Source organism: Colias eurytheme, chromosome 17 (genome assembly GCF_061535395.1).
Source record: "Colias eurytheme isolate Ceu_HAF_F1 chromosome 17, ilColEury1 Martin Lab GWU primary, whole genome shotgun sequence".
Taxonomy (NCBI): Eukaryota; Metazoa; Arthropoda; class Insecta; order Lepidoptera; family Pieridae; genus Colias; species Colias eurytheme.
The window spans coordinates 5,362,925-5,389,155 of record NC_142996.1 but is presented as its reverse complement, the minus strand read 5'-3'; the positions used below and the strand labels follow the sequence as shown (position 1 = coordinate 5,389,155).

Genomic DNA, 26,231 nt, shown 5'->3' with positions numbered 1-26,231 from the left:
TCGCTGGCGTTAAGAATTATTATTTCATCCCCTTTTTTATCCCAATCATACTACCTGCATATCAACTTTAAGCCCGATCCAATCAGTGATTTGGGCGGTGCTTTGATAGATCACTTATCACTACCTAGGTCAGTCGATCCCCATTGCGTTATGTAATATATATTTTGATTAAAGATTTTAATTTTTTACGCCTAATTCTTTTTTATCAGCAAGTGATTAGTTGCCATATTTAAAATCTGTTACGCACATTATTTCTAAACGAATACGTCACGATGTAGGACAGATGATTCATGATTCATATGATTGTCAACTGTCATTGTCAATTGTCATGTAAATTCCGAAATGAGGAAAGTGCAAAGTGATTTTATTTTTATTAATTATTAGAAATATTTCCATTAATTGTGCAATAAGACATTCTTTTAATAAGATAAACATCTAAGTGTTAATAAATTAAATATTTACCATAATGCCTCGGAGTATTATCGAGTATTATGCTGAGCATGAACGTTATAAATGTGGATATTGTAAGAAACCAGACACAAATTATGGTCATGGTAAGAACGTCTTTTTCTAATTGAAATACCGGATCATTTCTTTGTTCTCTTTTCTATTAAACTAGTATTGTTTTAGGATTATGGGCTCATACAATGTCTGTTTCGGACTATCAGGACTTGATAGACAGAGGCTGGCGGCGATCAGGAAAATATTGTTACAAACCAACGCTAAATATAATTTGCTGTCCCATGTATACTATTCGGTATGTAAACAATAACTGTATACCTATTTCCTCAAATATTTTTTTTACTGAGGTATGATATGAAATTATAAAAGAAGCCAGTTATTATATTGAACTAACTGATTGTGAATGATTGTGACCACACCGCCATGCTGACCAATAAATAAAATTGTTTAAATTGTTTAATTGTTTAAACTAACTACATTTTAAAGATAACAGAATATGGTTATTCCTACAATAGTTCTTCAAGTTATTAATATAATTTGTCAGAGTACATAGGTTTATAAGTCAAAATGTTTTAGCATGATTAAGATTTTATCTATTTTTTATACTGAATTATTTGATTCCAGGTGCAGAGCACTTGAATTTCGACCATCAAAGTCTCAAAAGAAGGTTCTAAAGAGGTTTAATAAGTATCTAGTGGGTGAGAATGAACCAGAATGTAGTCATAGGAAAATATCAAGCTCAAGTGATGATATGAAATTTGATGAGGGTGAAGGGGAGGGGGGTGAACAATATGTTGAAAGTAAACAAAAACCACAAATGGTTAATTTGACTGAAAAAGATCTTAACTTTGTGGAAGACCAGGAAGGAACATGTCAAGGTAGTGTAGACGGAACATCAAATAAAACTTTGTTTTATCAATTTAATCCATAATTACTTATGTAAATTATTTATTTCAGAAACATCAGCAAATCAAAGTAACTCAACCCAAAATGAAACCACTCCAACGCAAGTGAAAGAAAATATTAAGAAAGGTGAATAGAAGTTTTAACAAAAAACCAATCAATGATAATATATAATTTAAAACATTTTTAAACGCAGTACTTAATTCCCTTGAAATTGATATGTATACTTTATAATAAATACTAAAAATATAACATATTTTAGATGCAGGACCTGATCCCACGAGGCCACCATGCAAGAAGGCCAAACAAATGCGAAAAGAGAGGAAACTAGAGAAATTAAAAGCACAGGGTATAGATATAAGTAACTTAGATACTAACAAGAATAAAGAAAAACAAATAGAAGATTTTATAAAAGATTTACCAGAGGATGTTAAACATAAATTAGAGGTAAATATTTATTATATAAATAATTTATTTATTTAAAAAACAAGAGTTTGTCATAGGTATCTACTACATTGTTTATTCACATTACTTTTCTATTTTGTGATTAACAAAGGCTTGTCCAAAGAATAATAATTAAAATATTAAAGTGAAACTTTTATTACATCGTCTCAAACTTTTTGTTCTGTGTAGTGCCTGTCGTGTGACGGTCGGCTGCCGATTAGGTATAAAGCAGTGTTCGGAAAGTTTCACTTTTACCGTGGTTTCATATTTTTTATTCCACCCACCAAAGCATATGAAATATTGAATTATTATTTTTTATTATAGGTAAAATTAGTGAGAACCAATCCCCCAAGTGCGGAATGGTTGGCTTCTGCCAAAGAAACTCATGAGGTCTATGTGAAATATCAAATGACAGTGCATGGTGATAAACCTGAGAAATGCACTGAACCAAAATTCAGCGACTTCTTAGTACAAAGTCCGTTAATGGTAAATACTATCATAATTCTTGTGTTGTCAATGTAAATATGTAAATCACATAATTTTTTTGTGTTTTAAATTCGTATTTGATATGGCCGTGTTTTCATAACTTATACTTCAAATATGTAGACTAAAAATAATGTCTCATCTGTTCATTTAGGTTTTTCTTTTAGATATTTAATTTTTTTTGTTTAAAATATACATAGTTTAAATTACATATATCCCAAGATATATTACAGTACAAGAACTACAATTTTTGTAAGTAATAAAACTAATTACTTAAATTTTTTATCAGGAGGAGTATTCAGAAGTAGGTCCACCGTGTGGTTACGGATCCTTTCACCAACAATACCTACTTGATGGGAAGATTATAGCCGTGGGCGTTATTGATATATTGCCCAAATGTGTCTCCTCTGTGTACTTCTTCTATGACCCGCAATATATGAACCTCACTTTAGGAACTTATGGGGCTTTAAGGTGATTATTATAGTGTATTTAATATTTTGAAACATTTTTTATATATTTTTACTACTGCTCTTTGGATTATATTTTATTCAATTTTATAATATTTTTATGCTATGTAGTTGCTAAAATAAATTTTATTGTACTATTTTACCACTATTCTATATTATACTTTTCACAATTATTCGTTTCCGTAAATTACTAAATAATTTATTAATATTAAAAAATGAATCCTGTAAAAAAATAATTTCTCTTTACAGAGAGATCGAATTCACAAGACACTTGCAATCATTATGCCCAGAGCTTAAATATTACTATATGGGCTTCTACATACACTCGTGTCGGAAAATGCGATATAAGGGCAACTATTTCCCATCAGATTTACTTTGCCCAGAGACCTATAAATGGTTTCCTTTAAAGGACTGCATACCAAAATTGGAGATAACACCATATTCAAGACTGAACCCTGACATAGATAGTGTGGACGATAATTATCCCAACGAATCTGACATTAATTATATTCCAATATTGTTCAAAGGACAAGTGTTGATATATAAACTGTATAAACGAAGAAGCGGGAAAAACAATGACATGGAGGAACTGTTAGATTACGCGCGGTTAGTTGGCGCGAAAACTGCCAAAAGTTTGATCATGGTCAGATAATTTTTGAGAAAATTTTTCCTATCTGCAATTTGGGTTTCTAGTTCTATTTGTCAGTTCTGTACTCATTCACTAGTCGCATCTCATGCATTTTTCATTACCCACCTCATGTGTTGTTTTGTATTATTTAGCAGTGCCAACTTAATATGTGTTATCTCTTATTTATTCGAATCGTAACTCGTCGGTGTACGTTTATGTGTAATGATTTAATAACCTTACAAATATTTGAAGATATTACAAGCTTATATTGTTTATTGGTATTTGAATTAACTGATTAAAATCGGTATTTAATGCTTATTCCATGTTTCATTTTTTCCTATTTAGTTATAATGTCCGTGAATACTTATGAGGTAGGTACTTGATATTTAATAGATCATTTATTCTGTATGTAAAACTCACATCAGTTTTTTTAATATAACAAGGCCATTGGCCATCCGAAAATATTCCATGTGTTCTCAAGTTACTTGTTTCTCTAGCGAATTTACAAAAAGTGTTGTATGTAGTCTGTTAAAAATTAAAATATTCGTTGATGTTCATGAATGATCATTGAACAACGTGATTGATTGCCTTTTTATAGATACATTTCGTATATATTTGATAAGATCTATTTTATATTGATATTTACCACGACCTTATATGCCTAATTTACTTGTTAACGATACATAGTGCGCCAAGCGTAATTAATCGACACACGTGTAAGATTTAGCTTAGCTAATTTCTCATCGCTGATTTTCACATATTATGTTTTAGAATTTACAGTTAAAAATAAGATCTCACTACTCCCAGCCACTTCCTGTGGGCCAGACTCCTTAAAGCTCTCAAAATAATTAAAAAGTCATCTGAATAAGTGAAATTCCACCAACATGAGTCCCCGTAAAAGATAAGTAATAACTTTATTACTTATACTATAAATGGTATAAATCTTTGTTTTAAATCTCTTATCAATAATTCCAGAGCGTGTCTAATAATCCTTGAATTTTCTTATACATAATATAATATAGGTACCTACCAATGATATTAAAATATTATAAGTATATAATATGTATTAAATTATAATATATGTACACATTCATTTTACCTAAATATTAGAATGATGGGCACGACTATTCTATCTATTCACGACACTACGATTTATTGATATTTTTAGAATGTATTTTCAAACATTTTGTGAAAGAGCGGTATATATTGCATTGCAATATTTTATGATTAATTTGTATGTGTGTTATGGCATGTTCATATTCGTAAATTACCTATTAGATGTGCGAATTAGTATGATGCAAATGGTTGAATTGATGTTTTTAAATTAACGTCTAAATTTCCTCTTTTTGTCAACTTTCGGGAAATACAAGAAAGTGAATCGATAAAAAAATAAAAACCGGCCAAGTGCGAGTCGGACTCGCGCACCGAGGGTTCCGTACAAACCTGCAATTATTTTTTTCACGGGTTAAAGGCAATTAGATCTAAGTATTTGATATGAATTTCAATTTAATACCTCTACGCGTTTATGAGGAAATGGGTAGTAAGTTTAAAATTATAAAAAAAAAATACATATATACATATTATGTGATGTAACTAAAAATTTATGGTTTTCGTAATTTTTCCTTTATCTATGCTATAAGACGTTGCTTCGTACCAAATTTCAAGATTCTGAGTTCACGGGAAGCACCCTGTAGGTTTTGATTCCCTTGCAAGTGTCGAAAATTTGCGGCATAAACGGCTGTATCTTTTGATTGCGTTGGCTTAGAAGTTTGATTTTTTTCACAGCTTCAAGGGACAGTAGACCTGAGTAATTGATATAAATTTCAGCTTCATACCTCCACGCGTTCCTGAGAAAAAGGGTCTTGACAGACGGACGGACGGACGGACAGACGGACAACAAAGTGATCCTATAAGGGTTCCGTTTTTCCCTTTTGAGGTACGGAACCCTAATTATTAAGATAATAAGATAAAAATGATGTATCTTAGAATTTTTAAAAATTCAGCTTCATTTCCAGCGATAGAGTTGCTGACGTAGGCCTTTTATATCCTTTTTTCACAACATTGGTCAAATCCTGTCATTTAGTAGATACCTATTTGTCACAGTTATCTGGTTGAATTTGCTATTTGATTGAATGACTGGCACTTTCTTCTAATGACAAAATTTAATTGAATGACTAATGGACAACTCGTCAACTTATCTATACTTCTATACTAATATTATAAAGCTGAAGAGTTTGTTTGTTTGTTTGTTTGAACGCACTAATCTCGGGAACTACTGATCCTATTTGAAAAATTCTTTCGGTGTTAGATAGCCCATTTATCGAGGAAGGTTATAGGCTATATTTCATCACGCTACGGGCAACAGGAGTGGAGCCACGGGGGTGAAACCGCGCGGAGCAGCTAGTTGAACTTGAATGTAATATTCAACGTCTTGACTGAACATCATTTAGCATAGTCGTTGGTTTCGATTTGGGGGTGGGTTAGGTTAGGTTCGTTGTATTTTTAACTACACAAGGCTCGCAAGCGTCAGCTTGTGGACGTTTGAAAAAAGTAAATTCTCAACCCTACTTTACAACATGCCGAGCGTTATATCTGCTCTGTTCAAAGGGCTATATAAGGGCTATATATATATATATATAACGTTACGTTTACTCCATGTCTATCAACTTTCGGCATAGTCATTCAATTAAATACTGTCATTCAATAAGCGCGCTAGTCATTCAATCAAATAGCATATTCAACTAGAGAACCACTAGATGACTGCGACATATGTACAAATTCATTATAAATATTAGAATGATATACAATATATTCACGACACTACAATTTATTGATATTTTTAGAATGTATTTTTAAACATTTTACGGAGAATAATGAATAATTGTGGCTAATAAAACCTGTAGTTACTGTTATTCGTTACAAACAAAGCATAATTTATATGCGATCATCTTCTTACTGGTATTCTGTTATGTAATCAAAATTACACATAATTCAAAAATTATATCTCAGTTACAGCGAGCGTTATAAATTATTTATTGTTAACGTGAACAGTTAAATGTTTAATGAACTCGATCGAAGATTGCTATATGATTTCGTTCTGATACTCGGAATTGTCGTGCGCAAGCGCATATATCGGATACACCTGAGTAAATCTATGTGATACAAAACAGAAATTTTAGTCCATTTAAGTAGAACATAGGTATGTAGCTTCAGTGAAGTGGTAAATGTTCATTGACAATAGTGTATGGTCGAGTGGTTGCAAGGCTTTAGCGGAAGGCAGTCGCAGAGAGGCAATACGGCAAGCGCGCGCGCATCTTGCGTTGTAACCTCGCGCGGATATAGTTTCTATTTTATTTTGTGTGTGTGAATTTGTGTTTAGCATAGTGCAATTAAATTTGTAAACATGAAGTTACACTTAAAATTATTTGGTGAGTACGCTTTTTGTAATATCTAAATTATAACAGTTTAACGAGGTGAATTAAAAGTGTAATTAGTTTTGTAAGGAATAATTATAGTTTTTATGATGTGAGATTTATTACAAGTACATTTCTATTGTTTTATAAATTGCGTAACTATAAGTACCTACCTGCAATTCAAAATAAATTACAAACAGTGTTTAAAGATAATTCAATATGAATAATCTCTTGTGGTCTACCTTATATTTAGGTACGTAGTAGTCCATGGTAGTGTCAAATTTATCGGAAATCATCTTCACTAAAGTGAACATTATATATCAGTGAATTTATAAAAAATCATGCTTACCTGCTATAAAGTTGTAAAAATAGCTATAAGTATACTGTAGCATAATTTGTATTTTGTACTAAAAAAATACAATAAGGCAGCAATACGATTGCTTAATCAAATATACCTATATGTAATTAAACAAGCCCCTTTCTTGTCAGTAAATTAACAGTATAAATAACTTTAACCAAAAAAATACATAAAAACTAACCACGAAGATCGCGAAGGTTGCCTAAGAAATACAATTTGATTCGGTATAATTATTTAATTAACCCATGATAACAAGTTGGAGCACTATAATTAATATGCAAAAAAACACACACATTCCAAAAAGATTTATTAGTCTTAAATGTTAAATAGGTTCAATTAACGCATATTTTTTACTTCTTCTCTTAATTAATGGCTCCACCCAATAAAAAGGGACTTATTTTTTAATTATAATTTATTTTTATGAATAATATCTTCAGTCACGTTTTATTCGCGCATAACTGTTCCTATATAAACTCAGACCCAAGTTTTAACGACAAATTCTAATTGTGTCGTGTAAAATGATGTTTTTTTTAAATAAATAGTCTAGGCTAATATTATAAGACGTCTGATTATGCTAGATGGCTGCGACATAAAACGGCATTAAACATAAAATTTGTTTGTATATAAATTGTTTTGTATATTTTATGCGTAATGTTATTTTCAATAAATTATCATCATGACCACAAAAGTATCTACTTCTACATACTAGTATCTCCCATTGAACCTATAGGCTGTATTATTAACTATTCTGTGCTAAAGGGTAATAAATTTTAATAAAAAGGACAGAATTAATTTGTTCTGTAGATGTTCAGGGACGAGTGGTTTCGCCCATTTATCTTCAATTGACTTGTCTTCTAAAGTGCATACCTATGAATGACAAAATTTGAAGACGGCTAAGTAACAGGTAATCTATGACATGCGAATATTTTAATATCAAGCAAAAGTAACATAATATTATGTATTATTGTCTTTTACTAAGTAATGTTAATGAACTTATAACAATGAAATACTTAATTTACTTATATGAATCAAAATAAACAAACGCATTTTGCCCTCTTGGTACCTACCTGTGCTTGTCTGATTAGAGTTTTGTCATATAACCTGTTCCAAAAGGAGGCTTTCTGTTCGCTTTATTAGCTCTAGAAATTTCGCAGAAACTTATTTTGGTTTAACTTTATTGTGTTAATAAAAATAAACGATACTGTTTAATTGTTTAACATTAATGTCTTATACGAAAGGTTATAAAAATGTAATAAACCCCTTCATGGAGGCTAACATTGTGTAATTTACGTTAAAAATAAGTTTTGTGCTAGCTATTCGATATTTTTACAATTACTTAAAATAAAGAAAATTTATTTCAAATATAGGTCTACTTACTTGTATACAGGGTGTAATCGTTAAGTGTGCACAGGCGATTTTTCCGTAAGTATTACAGATAACAAAAAACTTTAAACTGATATCGAAAGTACTTAACCTAATGAGTAAAATGGCGGTAATAAATTTTTAAAAATAAATCGAGAAATATCAAAAAAAATATCTTTAAACCCTCCCATACATTAAGTATGAAATATGAATATCCCATATACTACTCGACCAAGCCAACTAGACCCTTTTCAACTGTGACGTCACCCGCCCATGTCTCGGGTACAGATAGCAAAAAAAAAATATTAATAATATCACTGTTCGCTCTCCGCTATGAATAGTCTTATTTTTCCCCATTTCGAGGGCTGTCTATGAATAACAACACAGTAAAAACTTAAACGTTGTAATTTACAACGAAAAACTTAACAGTCAACAACAAGCTTTAACGATTAATAATAAAAAGTACAGAAATAACTAGCGATGCGAAACGTACGAATGCGTCGATGCTGCGAACCGTACTAAGGCGAACGCGGTACCTGAGGCGGTAAGCGGGCGGGGAGGCCGCATTCCACCCGAGCGTCTAGTTGGCTTGGTCGAGTAGTACCTACATTTAATATGAAAGATTTTAGCTTTCTTTTTCTTTTTTTGGTTTTCTGCTTTAATTACTTCGCAAATTTGAAGTGATATTTTCCACGTTTTTCCGGACATTTTCACGCATTTTCCGGATATTTTCCGGGAATTTTCCAGGCATTTTCCGGACATTTCCCTGACATAGCCTGGAAATGCTCGGAAAATCCCCGGAAAATGTCTGGAAAATCCCCGGAAAATGCCAGGGAAATGTCCGGAAAATGTCTGGAAAACATCCGGAAAATCCCTGGGAAATGCTCGGAAAATCCCCGGAAAAGCCTGGGAAATGCCCCGAAAGTAACCGGGAAATGCTCGGAAAATGCGTGGATATTTTCGGAAAAACCGTGGAAAATATCCGGAAAATGCGTGAAAATGTCCGGAAAATATCCGGAAAATGCCTGGAAAATCCCCGGAAAATGCCTGGAAAATCCCCGGAAAATGCCTGAGAAATGTCCGGAAAATGTCTGGGAAAACATCCGGAATATCCCCGGGAAATGCTCGGAAAATCCCCGGAAAAAGCCTGGGAAATTCCCGGAAATAAACGGAAAATGCCTGGGAAATGCTCGGAAAATGCGTGGAAATTTCTGGAAAAACCGTGGAAAATCCCTGGAAAATATCCGGAAAATGCGTGAAAATGTCCGGAAAATATCCGGAAAATGCCTGGAAAATCCCTGGAAAATGCCTCAGAAATGTCCGGAAAGTAACCGGGAAATGCTCGGAAAATGCGTGGATATTTTCGGAAAAACCGTGGAAAATATCCGGAAAATGCGTGAAAATGTCCGGAAAATATCCGGAAAATGCCTGGAAAATCCCCGGAAAATGCCTGGAAAATCCCCGGAAAATGCCTGAGAAATGTCCGGAAAATGTCTGGGAAATGCGTGGAAAATCCCCGGAAAATGCCAGGGAAATGTCCGGAAAATGTCTGGAAAACATCCGGAATATCCCCGGGAAATGCTCGGAAAATCCCCGGAAAAAGCCTGGGAAATTCCCGGAAATAAACGGAAAATGCCTGGGAAATGCTCGGAAAATGCGTGGAAATTTCTGGAAAAACCGTGGAAAATCCCTGGAAAATATCCGGAAAATGCGTGAAAATGTCCGGAAAATATCCGGAAAATGCCTGGAAAATCCCTGGAAAATGCCTCAGAAATGTCCGGAAAATGTCTGGGTAATGCGTGGAAAATCCCCGGAAAATGCCAGGGAAATGTCCGGAAAATGTCAGGGAAACATCCGGAAAATCCCCGGGATATGCTCGGAAAATCCCCGGAAAATGCCTGGGAAGATCCCGGAAAATGTCTGGAAAATCCTGGAAAATAACCGGAAAATGCCAGGGAAATGTCTGGAAAATGTCTGGAAAATATCCGGAAAATGCGTGGAAATGTCCGGAAAAAGCGTGGAAAATGCCTGGAAAATGCCCGGAAAATGCTCGGAAAATCCCCGGAAAATATCCGGATGTCCGGAAAAAGCGTGGAAAATGCCACTTCAAATTTGCGAAGTAATTAAAGCAGAAAACCAAAAAAGAAACAGAAAGCTAAAATCTTTCATATTAAATGTATATTATGGGATATTCATATTTCATACTTAATGTTGGGAGGGTTTAAAGATAATTTTTTTTGTTATTTCTCGATTTATTTTTAAAAATTTATTACCGCCATTTTACTCATTAGGTTAAGTACTTTCGATATCAGTTTAAAGTTTTTTGTTATCTGTAATACTTACGGAAAAATCGCCTGTGCACACTTAACGATTACACCCTGTATATTTAAGTAATTACTAATTACCTATCTATCGTATTTTTGCAAAATGAAAAAAAAATATTACGAATACGAGCATACATCATAGAAGCATCATAGTATGTGGTATATCATACACCTAACTATGTATTAAGTTTTTAGTACATACCTACCTCCACCCATACTATAATATTATTATAAATGCGAAAGTAACTCTGTCTGTCTGTCTGTAACTCAATCACGCCTAAACTACTGAACCAAAATTCATGAAATTTGGTATGGAAATATTTTGATACCCGAGAAAGGACATAGGCTACTTTTTATCCCGGGAAAATGACGCAATCCCGGAAATCCCACGGGAACGGGAACTATGCGGGTTTCGAGTCTAAGACTGCGCGGGCGGAGCCGCGGGCGGAAACCTAGTTTTATATAAATGGTTTTAAACTTTTAACACAATAACATTGGGTCATGGGTGGCATTTTTTTACCCATTCATCCTTTTGACGTTAGTTTCGTAAATCGGTGGTTGATTGCGGAACTATGCATAATTATAGTGGTCGCTCTATGGTCACTACAGTTTGCGCAAATAAATAGAATGACGTGAATTCCAACGGAAATGGTGTAATTGACCATTTACTTCAATTAACAAAAAACAGAGAAGAAACAATTCTTGAAAAACATTACGCATAGAAATTAATGAAACGTAGCCAATCTTGGGTATTTTCTTATCTATAACAGGAACGTGACAATTTGCCGAGAACTAAGGCCGATATCTTAGAAAATATTTAATAAGTATAATGCATTCGAAGTTCGAACCTGTGCATTATTTGTTTACAGTAAAATATGTGTAAACTAACTGAATATTAATATTTCCATATGGTAAGTCATCGTAATCCGTTATTCACACAATCTTCCGCAACTGATAATACATTGTTACGACTGACTTGCAAATTTAGTGGCGTGCGACAGCGATAAATATTTTTATGCACAAGTATGTAGGGCTTACCGTTAGCGCCATGTTTAATTAGTTCCTTGAAAGTGTGTGTTCGATATCTGTCATTCAGTAATGTGTGTAAAGTTTTCGCTTTACCGGCGACATGGCGCCGCGAGTACGGAGACCGCGGCGACATTCTGCCCACGCGCCACGGCTCAAAGGCTAATAACTTGTCGCGATTAGCGTTTTTGCACTTTCACACACTGTAAGCAAAACTTGGAACTTTCTTCTCTATTATAGTATGTGCGAAAACCTAGGAAAATTGACTTTACACTGTATTTTGCGAATTCTGTAGGTACACGACATAGAATGTGTCAGTTCTATAGAGTTAGGCTAATGTATTTAAAAACAGGGCCTCGTTGCGCTAACTAAAATATTCGTTTTCCTAGTAAAAAAATAAAAATAATATCAAAAGGAGATCGTTCAATTGGTTCGATTGTAAAATAATATGTCCTTTCCGGATGTCCCGGTGTAGTAGACGGAGTCTAGACGTTGAGAGAATTTCACACGTTTGTATGTAAACTGGGTATAACAAACTGTGTCAACATAATATACCTATTACCTATATTATATGAAAGTGAAATAACACAACTATAATCGAGAGTATTCGCAACAAAAGTAGGAATTTCCTTTTTCTCTATCATACGCATTTTAAGAAATTATCCGAAATAAAGATGAAAACCTGCCTGCCTAAAGAATTTAGAATAGACAAAGTTCCTTGTTTTATTAAACAAGGTCTAGAATAGGTTCAACTTAAAAAGATAGAAAAAGATTACGCATCTTGTCCAGTAGTTGCAATAAAAAAATATTGAGTTCATTTAATAAAATTCCATGGATGTGTTTACATTTTCTTTGCGATTATTGCAAAGTAAGAAAAGTTCCAAAATATTAGCACTGGCAATGGCTTTAGACTAAAATGGAATATTTGTATAATTTTTTTAATACACAAGAATTGAAATTTACACCTAGGTATGTGTCGAAATCTGCATTATGTAGGTATATAGATAGTTATTATTGTAGCACACTGTTTTATGTTGATTATTTAATCGGTCGAAATGCGGGCCAGGGCCGAGCAAAAACCATCTCTAGCAATAATTGCAGGTATAAGCTGTCTAGAATATTCATATTATAACAGAAAAACCTATTTTACCAGTCCATTATTGGCGAAATGAACGGTATCATGCAATAGGATTTAAAAATTAATTTATTTGATTAAATCAGATAGCTATCTAGGTCTGGGTATTAAAGAAAGTAAATAAAAAATAATTAATTACTCGCTTCAAATGAAGTGTCAATGTATATTATAATTTCTTTGATTTTTAGACATCTGAACTAGATTTATAAACTGGCTTTCGCTTGCGTCGCCTCGATTTATTAGTAATTGTCTAGCAATAATGTTAGTTACTTATTGTAGAATAACTAGTCGCTGTCAGTCTGCTATTGACATTGTTTTCGAAAGTAATCTTCCGCAAGCACACTTTCAGGTTTCTGCGAGGCCGTGCACTTGACTCCAATGAGATATTTAACTAAACCAAGAGAATATTTCCGTATTTATGTATGGTTGACTATGAGAAGTTAATTGTGAAATATTAATAACTGTATTTAAAATTTTATTGACACAAAAATTGACAAGCAGGAAACTGCCCTTTACTGTAATACCTACTTGTTTTATATTTCTTCGATTGTCGCAAATCCCTCATAACTTTAGAATAAGAAACCCAATTTATCTGGCAAACGACGGATTACACTGTAAGTTATTATACAAGAGATAAGACGATTAATAATAAGATTTTTTACCTGTGAATTAAAAGCAATTAATTCGGTCGTAAGTGAAAAGCCTCGTTATATTAGCGTCAAACTTGTAACAGGTACGGGGAATTCCCAAGCTCCATTCGCACCTTATATTAGGATTACATAAAGCAAAATGCCAATTCTGTTTATATTGATTAACAACTCTTTGAAAAAATGTCTTATTAGTAAATATCTATACGTATTACGTATAGAATTATAGATAGGCTATTATACCTACTATTACTTACTTTTTAACAATAAGTAGATGTTGCTTAGAGGCATAATTTACAGTTATTTTGTTGTTTCATTATAGTTACAAGTTTATGCTTTAGTACATAAACAAACGACATTAAATATGGGAGATAATATTATTAGCATAATAAAACGTAGTAACTATTTACTAATCTGTGGTAATACTAGATAAATAATAGATACAGCCGTACATAGAGATACCTACTATAATTTATATATCTACTAAATTATGAACTCAAATATTGCAAAATATGAATTAATCGAGTAATGTACTTACACAATCTAATTGCGTGTCAAATAAATATTAATTACTTCACTAGCTACCGCCCACGACTGTACGTGCATCCCCGTTTTTCCCCGTCGCGTTCCCGCAAGAATTTCGGGAAATCCTTTCTTAGCGGATGCCTTCGTCCTAACATCTACCTGCATGCCAAATTTCAGCCCGATACGTCCAGTGGTTTGGGATGTGCGTTGATAGATCACTATTTCAGTCACCTCTCCTCACAGTCACTATTTCAGTTTTATATATACCTAGGTATATAGATTTGTATACGAACTTGCAGCTTTTTCGTCGGAATCTCGACAAAATTTGTTTTTTGTTCTCGCAATCAATATAAGAACTTCTTATATTTTTTTATTTCTATTGCTGTTAGTATGGGAAAATTAATTTATTCAGATCGAATAATTCGTGTAGTTTTGAAAGTTACTACAGTTATTCCTAAAGGTGTCCCGATGAATATACTAAAAGCCCCCGAGGGAGGGACACAAGCCGGCGGCGGGGGAGGGGGGGAAAGGTCTCTTTTTCAAGGTTTTTGCTTGTAACTCGAAATTTTTTTCATAATATCTCTTTAGTGACTTCTACATTAATTATCTACATTAAATTTCCTATAAATTACGTCTCAACATTTTTACTGAACGATCAATACTTTAGGAGATACAGAGTATTAAAGGTAAGAAAAATAAGAAACAACACAGTTTTACAAATTTTAATTATAAAAAGAAATAACATCTTTTTTTGCACGAGTATGCCGACTTATTAGTCAAATTGTGTTTCATCTTCGTCATCTTTATCACTAACATCGATAGGGGGTCCATTAGTACAAGCTCCTAGGCAGCCGTTACAGATAAGACTACACATTTAATGCCCGCTTTTCGGCAACTGCATTTTCCGGAACATCCACTTTTACATCGGCAAAAAATTGAATTTAACAACGCTTCAGGAGCAGGAGGATCCAAGGTCGTGATTGGTTCTAAGTATCCATCTACTCTTCGCTTCCAACCCCATATTTCAGGAGGCAGTTGGTTCCCAAGCCACTCCTGTACTTGATGGAATACTCTGTAGGCGTGATATTTTGCTGACCCTTTGGTAGGGGGGAGGGAAGAAGTAGTTTCAGTGGGTGTGATACAACCTCAGCTATTTACAGGAAGGGAAAAACATCAATTATCAAGATTTTTGATCAAAAGCCGTCACTAAAGGAAATAGCAACTGTATTTTATGACCCAACGTCAACTCAGGAGGTTATAGCAGAAGCCGGAGAAAAAATGTTTCTTGCAGTATACCGAGCGCCCTGTACTTAGTCTGAGATCAACAGACATCGATTCACAGTTTTTCTGAAATCTTGTACCAAGCCCAAACCGAATCTTTCTTCCCTCCCCCCTACCAAAGGGTCAGCAAAATATCACGCCTACAGAGTATTCCATCAAGTACAGGAGTGGCTTGGGAACCAACTGCCTCCTGAAATATGGGGTTGGAAGCGAAGAGTAGATGGATACTTAGAACCAATCACGACCTTGGATCCTCCTGCTCCTGAAGCGTTGTTAAATTCAATTTTTTGCCGATGTAAAAGTGGATGTTCCGGAAAATGCAGTTGCCGAAAAGCGGGCATTAAATGTGTAGTCTTATCTGTAACGGCTGCCTAGGAGCTTGTACTAATGGACCCCCTATCGATGTTAGTGATAAAGATGACGAAGATGAAACACAATTTGACTAATAAGTCGGCATACTCGTGCAAAAAAAGATGTTATTTCTTTTTATAATTAAAATTTGTAAAACTGTGTTGTTTCTTATTTTTCTTACCTTTAATACTCTGTATCTCCTAAAGTATTGATCGTTCAGTAAAAATGTTGAGACGTAATTTATAGGAAATTTAATGTAGATAATTAATGTAGAAGTCACTAAAGAGATATTATGAAAAAAATTTCGAGTTACAAGCAAAAACCTTGAAAAAGAGACCTTTCCCCCCCTCCCCCGCCGCCGGCTTGTGTCCCTCCCTCGGGGGCTTTTAGTATATTCATCGGGACACCTTTAGGAATAACTGTAGTAACTTTCAAAACTACACGAATTATTCGATCTGATCGACGATTCTGAATCTAATTTGCTGTGGCTATGTAGTCCAGTCCTGCATTTAATTTATTTTTTGTTTCAGACGCGGTTCCGGCGAGGTTCAATGTAGCGATCATGTTATTTTTCGCCTGTTGGGTGAACTACATGTTGCGAGTGAATATGAGTGTCAACATTATAGCGATGGTGCCAGAGAGCAAGTCGTCAAAAACGTTAGTATTTTAAATTCATGAATTATACTGTATTTTAGTTTAATAATAAGTCTATAATTATGAATATCGTTATTTAACCTAGACTCTTCAATCTAGGTGTACCTAGATTGAGACCTACCTAACCTGTAGGTCTTTCATTTCTGTATCTACTTATAGTAGTTCTTATATTCACAAAGTTAGGTTAGGTTTTTGGTTCTCAATCTAATGAAGATGATACCTTGCACACAGAAAAATACTTATTAAAATGTATTGGTGTCGATTGTACCCTGTAACCTTGCCCTTAAGGTTAGGGGAGTCATTATTATTAATTATAGAACCACCTTTCCAAGGGAAAATATATTTTTCTCACAAGTGCCAATACGCTTTCTACAGCTGTCAACACATTCTATTGATTTACATTTCACTAACTACGTAACTTATCTGATATTCAACTTTATTTTTTGACCTCAATATATAGTTGTTTGTTTTGATCAAAACAAGATTTTTACGTAATTTCTGTCTGCGCTCGTCAAAATATAAGCCGCATTCAAGATTTCTTGGATTGGGTTTATTAATACGTTTCGTCGAACGTTATTGATTGGCATTTAATGGATAGAGCATACATAAATAAATTGATTTATTTTTATGTCTAGAAATTTTGATAAATAGCGATTGTTTTTAACATTTTCTGGTTCAATGGAATGTGATCTTTAGAATATCATACATTTATATGGTTTTTGTGTTAAGAATGTTGCAATACTGGTTCACAGAATGTAGTATGTATACTTGTATAGTGATTTTGTTAATATTTCCTTGGTATTGAATATTGATATCCCCAACCTCTGAATCTTCAAAAAATATTCAAATAGCTTAATTAATTATATAATAAATTAATAAATGTGTGAATATTTCAACAATTTAAAAAACAAACATTTTGTGAACAAATTCTCAACATTAAATCAAGTTAGTATATAAGGAATAAGGATGCAATCGTTAAGTTTTGAATGAAGTGTTTATTCTCCCTCATGTAGGTATAACTTATTAGATAAGATACTAATTACATGTATAGTGTATATAATCTGTGGTTGCTGTTGGTTGCAGTTAGATTTTAAATTTCCTTGAATTCTAATTCATGCTGAGCCGTTGATAGATTTATTGTTATTTTAACTAAACACCTTGGTACATTCCCACATAATATCATCTCGCAAAAATCCAAGGTAAATAAATAAAATAACGTTATCGGATTCCGTGAACCATCAAGGCTAGATGCCTTCTCGGCGATGACACGAAGCTGCAGTTAATCAATCAAGGTATTTCTGTCAAAATTCATAGATTTTTATACTTTCGGGCTATAATTTTAGGAATATAACAGAAAGAAATATATTTAAAGCGTTTATAAAGCTAAAAATGAGCTTTTGAACCCTCGTCGCAAATGATGAATAAAGTTTAATTTGGCTATCTGTGTCTGTGGTATCATAGTTTCCAATCCGTGTTCATAACGGATGAACCGATTTTCATTTACTTAGTTATTTTCTGTAAGGTATGGTCAATTTTATCCCGAGTGTTCTTAGCCATGTTTCATCAAAATCTGTTTTGCGTTTTCTTTTAACTGATTGATGATCATTAGCCGTTTTCTAGTAGCAAATTATATCTAGTAAATCCCAATATTTTCAAATTCAAGATAGCAGCTACAACACAAAAGGTGGACTTGGAATTTGGGGTTTATAAAATTTAATCTTCAATTAAGTTTTAATTCATTCGGTTAGGTTTTTTACGCGTTGCAAAATATTTTGTTTTCATCAATTGATCTAGTGTGTTTAGGTTATGTGAAATGGCCTGCACATAATATTTTAATTCAAGTGTTCAGTGTCATTCTGCTTGTTCTAACGATACGGCGGGGTTGGGGTAAAGTACCTACCTATAGATACAAAAAATGCGTTACTGTAATTAAATAGCAATTAAAAAAAATATCGTTATCAAAAATTAATTAAAAATCATCCTGTAAATAAAGCCGCAATAGATTGTGCATCCATTATTATTACCTTATAAAAGGCAAAGGTCTCTCATTGGAATTATAAATCAATGCCAACCACATCGTATAGAAAACTTTGTGTAATTAAACAATGATTTTATTAGATAAAGCTAAAACAATAAAACTTGCATGAAATCTCTGGAGGAAGATCGCATTAAATATTAAACACAATAAAGCTGAAAATATTATGTTTTCTAATTAAGAAGCAATATAATCTTATAGCCTATTATGTATTTATATAATTACCTGCAAGTATAATATTATGTTACGATCATAATTCTCAATACACATTTTCTGCCGGTGACTCTACCTAAAGCTACAATATTTTGCCGGGATAGGATATGCTATATATAAAAGTAAACATTATAAATTCATTTTTTGGAGTCTAGACCGTATTGAGAAGCGTCAAGGTCTGTATTTTAAGTACCTAAGTGGCCAAAATATTTACAACTAGCGTGCAAGAGCCAAGAATATATCGCATTAAATATATAAAATTAGCGTCTACAAAATATTGACATCTAAAATGCGTAAAACATAGGTACACCATATATAAAATAAAAATTTCCCCCTTCATTACTATGTAGATACTATTGTGATCAGCTGTTTTGCAATGATTTAAACGTGATTTCGTGATGTGTGCACGAGTCACCTTCAAAGTGCTTCAAACGTAACTTAATTTTGAGATAGAGGTACGTGAATCGTATTGAATCACTATGAGCGTAGAATTAAGCAACTACATATTGGTGGTGTGGTTGTTCATTCTCAACTTTAACTGATATTCAATTTTGAAAATCAGTTAATTCTAGTTTTAAAAAGGGCATTCAGTAAAAACTCGATTTAACTGGGCAAAACACGTCCTATCAAAAAACTGGTTTTAACTGTAACATAATATTATGCAAATATTTTCCACTGAATTATCTTACTACAAAATACAAACATATACAATATTTTATCTACTGACTTGAGATAAAAAAAAGTGGTCTTCAGTTATGACAAGATGGATTTGTGAAATTGGAAAATTTTATCATCTTCTGCTGTTTGTTTCTAGGTATTCTTAAAATCTTGATAAGTTTAAGTATATTATCAAATAGTGCTTAAAAATAATGACGTATTTATTAAAAGAGATATAATTTTGAGCATAAAAGACATTTTTTATATTAAAAAAAAATGCCGCTCCAAGATAACAAAGTAGTCGACAGACGACAGGTTACAATCAAATTCTTAAAAACCATTTTTAGCAGTTTCTTAGAATTTCAACTAAGTATTGACGCAATCCGTATTCAACCACTTCAAAACAATTTTAAAATAAATCTAAATACGGCTGTAATTTTTTTAGTCTTTAAATCGCATGCATTCAATAAGACACGTGATTTGTTGTAATTTTTACAGTTCTATTAACGGCAATAATAATAAAATTGTAACGAACATTGAGTACAAACAATTCTTTTGTTATTCACAGGGTGGAAAGCGAATGCAAGGCCATCGCGAATGCTGACATTTCATTACATAATGATTCTATGACCGTCACAAAGGCAGAGCCGAGACAGGTAATTTATATTTTGTACTTTTGACGTAGGTACTTATTCAAATAAATGCAGCTATAAAGGGATTGTAATGTATGTTTTTATCTAGACCCATCAACAGTAAGACCCGATATTTGTTATGTCATGATATGAATCTGTTGTTACTTGTTTTGTTTATACAAGTAAGAGTAACAATCGATTCCGATTACATATTATGATGCGATAACGAAGGCCAAAATTATGTAAAGGCTGTCAATAATAGGTAAGTTTGATATCTCTCTATCTGCTATGACTTTCTAAAAATAAAATGGAAATTCACAGTAAAAATGTAAACAGTTAAGTGTAGTATTTACGAATCGGAAACAAACGCATGTTTATACTGGTATTATTTACTTAGTTTTAAAACCAATAATTATAAGTTGTCATATTACTGTAAAATTGGCAATGCTTAACAATTCGTTGTACTCATTTTATAAAATTTTCCAAGAAGATGACCAAATTAGTTTAAAGTTCTCTCAATTGACCATTAACAGCTCTTCGTCGTTTAACTCTACATTGGTTAATGTATTAAGGGGTTACGTAGATATCAGAAAAAATATGAAGATTACAATGTTTTTTGTTTGATCCATTAAAGTCAAATTGCTACTGCGAGGACTGTGTGATGTCATAGGTATTTGCGGTTTTCTTAAGTTCAAATAAAACAAATAGCCAGCAAAAACCTATAACATGTTGGTTCATTAAGTACATATAATAATGAATGTACCTATTGTTAAATGAGTATCTCCATTTTATATACATATCTGTTGTCTCCATAGAGTCGAGACTTGAAAGTACATACTTCTATTTTATTTGTTTTTCTTTGTATTATTCTCGATGTTTTGCACTCTTTGGGTATGACACTCTTATGAAAGGATTTATTTAGCAGGAGAAAGCAGGAGAGGAGAGCCGCCATTAAATTGTTACATATTTGTGAGCTAAATACTTTTGGGAGCAGTGGTGGCTCAGTGGTGAGACCTCGGACTTCGAATCGATAAGTCCGGGGTTCGAGACCAGGCGAGCGCGCAGAAAATAAATTGATTTTTCAATTTATCTGCGCATGTTGTAACATCACCACTGCTCGAACGGTGAAGGAAAACATCGTGAGGAAACCGACATGTCGAAGAATCAAAAGTTCGACGACATGTGTCATCCGCCAACCCGCACTTGGCCAGCGTGGTGGATTATGGCCTGTAGCCTCATAGGAGGCCCGTGTCCCAGCAGTGGGAACGTATATGGGCTGATGATGATGATGATGAAATACTTTTTATAAGTTTTAAAAGTTAAGCACAGGAACTTATTAACCCTGATGATAAAAAGCTACTGTTTATTTATTCCCTATATTTTGATTCCTCTTCAGCCGGATGGCGTAGTAACATTCGATTGGACGACGCAAGAGCAGGCGTACGTACTCTCTGGCTATTTCTGGGGGTATGCTATCACCAGCTTGCTGAGCGGGACTGCAGCTGAGGTGTGGGGCCCCCGGCGGGTGGTGCTCATCACGATGCTCATCAGTGCCATACTGACCATACTTAGCCCGCAGGCAGCGAGACTGCATTATATGGTTTTGGTTGCTGTCAGATTTCTGATCGGACTTGCGGCGGTAAGATTTTAATGTTCATTGTAATTTAAGATGTATTTGCATTGTTCGCAAGTTATTAATTTTCCGCAAAGATAACATCAAACGTAAATTTGTACAGTCATACAAGTAGTTATAGACACAAACATAGTATAGAATATCTAAGTTAAGTATTTTAAAATTTATTGATGAACAAATATGCTCAACAGACATTGCATTTTGATAAAACGGCGAATTTTAGTTTTTCTCAATGATTTCCTTATACTAATTTATTCAAATTGACGAGTAAACTCAAAATAGACGTAAAAACAAGTACTTATGTTGGCTCATTAGGTAAGGACACATTCCGTTTTATTTCTATTCGCGGTTATGTCCCCAGCAATCTTAAGAACCTTTATGTATATCTCATTAATATTCAGCTGGAAAATGTGACAAAAAAATCGGTAGTAGATAAAAATCACGTGACCAAATGAATGACTTCTGCGGCCTGCGCCACTTGTGCGACGTCATTTTACAAAGGCGTAAATTACAGAACTAGCATCATTATATAAATAAATAATTATTCTCAACACTCAATTATATTGTGTATGGCATGCCTGTAAATTATTAAATACTTCTTGGGATTCTAACCACTTAAGCTTAAGATAAACTTAGTGTTAAAACCTTTTAAAGTTAAAATGGAATATTATGCTGTCAGTGTAAATAAGCAAACGAATTCGAGGGTCAAAGCTCGTTACTAAATACTAATCACTTGAAACCTGAATTTAAGGATCGCAAATGTTCCCACAAAACCTTGACCTTTGATCTTTGTTCTTTTCAATTTGACTGTCTTTTTAATGAAGTATTTTATTTTCAGGGTTTCTTATTTCCTGCATTACATGCGTTAGTGGCCCACTGGGCGCCACCAGCTGAAAAAGGGAAGTTTGTGAGCGCATTGCTTGGCGGTGCTATTGGAACGGTGGTCACGTGGTCTCTCACCGGACCACTAATTGAGAAATTCGGCTGGGATTACGCATTTTATGTACCTGGTAATATGATATTGATTTTAATTAATTATAAGATTTGACTTGAAAATAAATTTGTCAAATCTCAATTCTCAGCTTCCACATACTTACCTATATTTATATTTTATTTTCTAGGTGTAAAATATTCAGACGATATATATAACGTTCCAAATAGTATAGTATATATTGTTAACACACTTTTCCATATATTTAAATTCAATACGTCTTTATTGTGGCGTTTTCTATCTTTTATGACATAGCGAGTTCATAATAGGTATTATTGGAAATAAATAAGCATTTCATAAACGTAATCAGTGATATTATGCCCGTGCCGGTCTGTTGCCAATTATTGCAAATGTAAAGATTGTTCGTACCTACTTAATATTCATATTCAAATCTATATAATAAATGTTGTACAAGTATATCATGTTGTCATACCGTCTTCTAAAATTAATGTCCCTTTTATGTAAAACAATGTGTGTTACTAGGTAATAATGCAATGGTCCTAAAATGACTTAGTGAAATAGAATATATTGGAGGCACAATGAGATAAATAATCATATATTATTTATTATTTATCTCATTGTGTGTTTGTGCTCACATAAGTAATACTTATTTAATTAAGCTGCTTAGTTTTTACTACGAAGTTTCTTCAACTATAGTAAAAAACTTTTGTTGTCTAGAGACCTAGGTATATCATGGAAAGAAGGAAAACAATGCTCACTACTCACGACTGTTCTTTACTTGTCGACTTATACGTCTTTATTTATTTTATTTACCTGTTTAAGATTTCTCCTTGTTCATAGTTCCTAATACATTTTATATTTCATAGGAATAATTGCCGCGGTATGGTGTGTTGCTTGGTGGATACTCGTATACGACTCCCCCGTCCAACATCCCAGAATTACTGATAAAGAAAAAGCCTATATTCTGGGAGCTATTGGCGATAAAGTTGTTAGTTCCAGTCACACGAAGGTAAGTTCAGATAAACATTTTTTTTTAATTTTAGACAATAGCTCATTATGTTGTTCGTAATCTGATGCTTTATGATTGTAGTACCTACGGGTATATTTACGCTCGGTAGTAATTTTTTGCTAATTAAGTTTAGTATGGTAGAGCTAAATTTAACCTGAAAATGTATTCCACCAAACTTTTTAAATAGAACTTTTTGGAAATTAATATTTGTGTGAAATTTATAACTGTATAAAATCTTGTTTTTCAGATGGTCCCGCCTTTCCGTAAGATTTTCACATCACTACCGTTCCTGGCTATGATAGTTTTGCATTATGGTAACAATTGGGGCTTGTACTTCGTGATGACAGCGGCTCCTAAATACGTGTCTAGTGCCCTCGGCTTCAACCTTACATCTACCGGCACATTGTCTTCATTACCATACTTGGCTAGAATGATCTTCTCCATCATCTTTGGCGCTATTGGTGACAGGTCAGTAACCAAGTTTCATAATTTTTCTACATTGTGTAGGTACATTTTATTGCTTTTTATTTTTTAATGATTTTTGTGTCCAGTTTATAGTACGGTAATTTTTGTCCATATTGTCTTAACTCATTAAATGTTTTATTTACAGAATCGTCAAACAAAACATGGTATCAACCACCTTTATGAGGAAGTTCTTCTGTCTATTCTCACACGTAGTCCCCGGGCTACTGCTAATCGGGCTCGGTTACACGGGATGCGCTCCCATACTCTCTGTGGCCATTATCACCTTCTCTATGGGCTCTAATGGTGCGGCCACACTAACCAATCTTGTCAACCATCAAGACCTGGCACCAAACTTTGCGGGAACACTGTACGGCATTGCGAATGGTATCGGCAACACCGCTGGTTTCGTCACACCTTTAGTCACGGCGTATTTCACTAAGCATGGCGTAAGTAGTAATTTCATCTTTATTAATAACGCCATAAATGCGCAGATTGATGGGCGAATGATGAGAATTTTATTATGAATTTTCATTGTGGAAAAACACTGCGAAGGATTTTAATTGAAGGATAAAACAATTGCAAAACGAATGTCTGAGATATCTCGTAGTATAAAGCGCGTCACACACGGTGAAGATTTTATCTTAAGATACTGTTATATTTTATATTACAGTATCTTAACGCATCCGGTATCAGCGTTCGGACCATCATTTTTCTTTTTGTCATTGCGTACTAAGACTCCTGTAGAACCGCCATCCTGTTACAAATGACCCACAAAATTTCGCGTCATTTGTAACAGGATGGCGGTTCTACAGGGGTGGGTGGTACGCAATGACAAAAAGAAAAATGATGGTCCGAACGCTGATACCGGAAGCGTTAAGATACTGTAATATAAAATATAACAGTATCTTAAGATAAAATATTATAGTATCTTCACCGTGTGTGACGCGCTTAAAACGGACAGATGATATTTATCTGAATTCTATTTATTAAAATGTTGTGCGTTTTGTTTGTATGAATCATAGTGAACGGCTCGATGGTTTCCTGATAATGTATTCTCGGTATATTTAATACACGTTCTTATTTTTTATTGTACTTATAATAATCTTTATTCATTTCATGCTATTTACTACTATCGTAGTATTTTATCCAGTGTTCAAACTATATACCTATTATGCTTTCTCCTAAATAATCAACTTTATTTTATTTCCAGAACGGATTTGCAGATTGGCGACCAGTCTTTTTGACGGGTGCTTCCCTCTATATCATATCTGCGGTTTATTTCATACTCTTCGGAACAGGAGTTACGCAATCTTGGAACTACGTTGAACCGGTTGAAGAGGAAAACAAGAGGCCCAGTGCGAATTCTAATGACACCACAGTTACAGTACAGATAAAAAATTAAACTTCAATTAGATTAATCTTGGTTTAAGTCATTACGCGAAGCGCGTACAGGAAGTGATGAAATTATTTGACGTTTATAATTGCTTGCCACACCAAAAAAATAAAAGAATAAAATTAATTATTATTTAAATTGTTGAACAATGCGTACCTAATATTGATTGTATGCTCACTTGTGTTAATTGTTTACTTACATTACGTTTACGTTGTATTAAAAATTGTTGAATTTAAATTTATTACAAATATTTATGTTAAGTCAAAGTTAAGTAAACTTAAATTCAGATTTTCGCAAAATGTATAACAAAACGATTAAAGTAATTGACGAGATCTGAATTTTTTTCATAAAATCTTTTTACAAAGGTAGCTGCAGAGAAGAGTTATTTATTAGATATTAATTCGATAAAAATTAAATCTTTATCAATGTTTCATATACCTATAGAATATATTATACGATATATTTATTGCGGATGTGCTAAGTTTTAAAAAATGTTAACATTATACATATAAGAATCTATTTTGTTTAGAGTACATAATGAGTGCTCTCAAGTATTTTATACGAATATAACAGATATCACAGTGAATAATAAAAACTGCTGTACACTGACAGTTCGATGTAATAATTTTAGTATTTGACTATGGTTTTGTTAGAGTATATAAATTGTGTTTTTAATTTTTATTATAGATGTCATTTTATATTTGCCTACCTATTGTACTTAATTGTTTGAAACATTTTTTGTCTCTTCTTTAATTACTTAACTACAAAAAAATCAAATG

At 33.4% G+C, this 26,231-nt stretch overlaps 2 protein-coding genes across 2 annotated transcripts; both read left to right on the top strand.

Annotated features, from left to right (window-relative positions):
- The first annotated feature begins 354 nt into the window (after nt 1–354).
- On the top strand, nt 355–3,704 carry Ate1 (arginyltransferase 1). The gene is made up of 8 exons (XM_090111905.1): nt 355–554; nt 631–757; nt 1,087–1,340; nt 1,420–1,494; nt 1,628–1,812; nt 2,134–2,295; nt 2,582–2,763; nt 3,009–3,704. Exons 1-8 carry the CDS (start codon nt 467–469, stop codon nt 3,409–3,411), a joined length of 1,476 nt encoding a protein of 491 aa, XP_089968031.1. The 5' UTR covers nt 355–466; the 3' UTR covers nt 3,412–3,704.
- Nucleotides 3,705–6,639: 2,935 nt separating this feature from the next.
- On the top strand, nt 6,640–26,231 carry LOC149901221 (putative inorganic phosphate cotransporter). The gene is made up of 9 exons (XM_090111585.1): nt 6,640–6,815; nt 16,340–16,466; nt 19,937–20,024; nt 21,397–21,639; nt 22,472–22,643; nt 23,452–23,594; nt 23,842–24,062; nt 24,205–24,505; nt 25,270–26,231. The coding sequence occupies exons 1-9, from the start codon at nt 6,791–6,793 to the stop codon at nt 25,459–25,461; spliced, it is 1,512 nt and encodes a 503-aa protein (XP_089967711.1). The 5' UTR covers nt 6,640–6,790; the 3' UTR covers nt 25,462–26,231.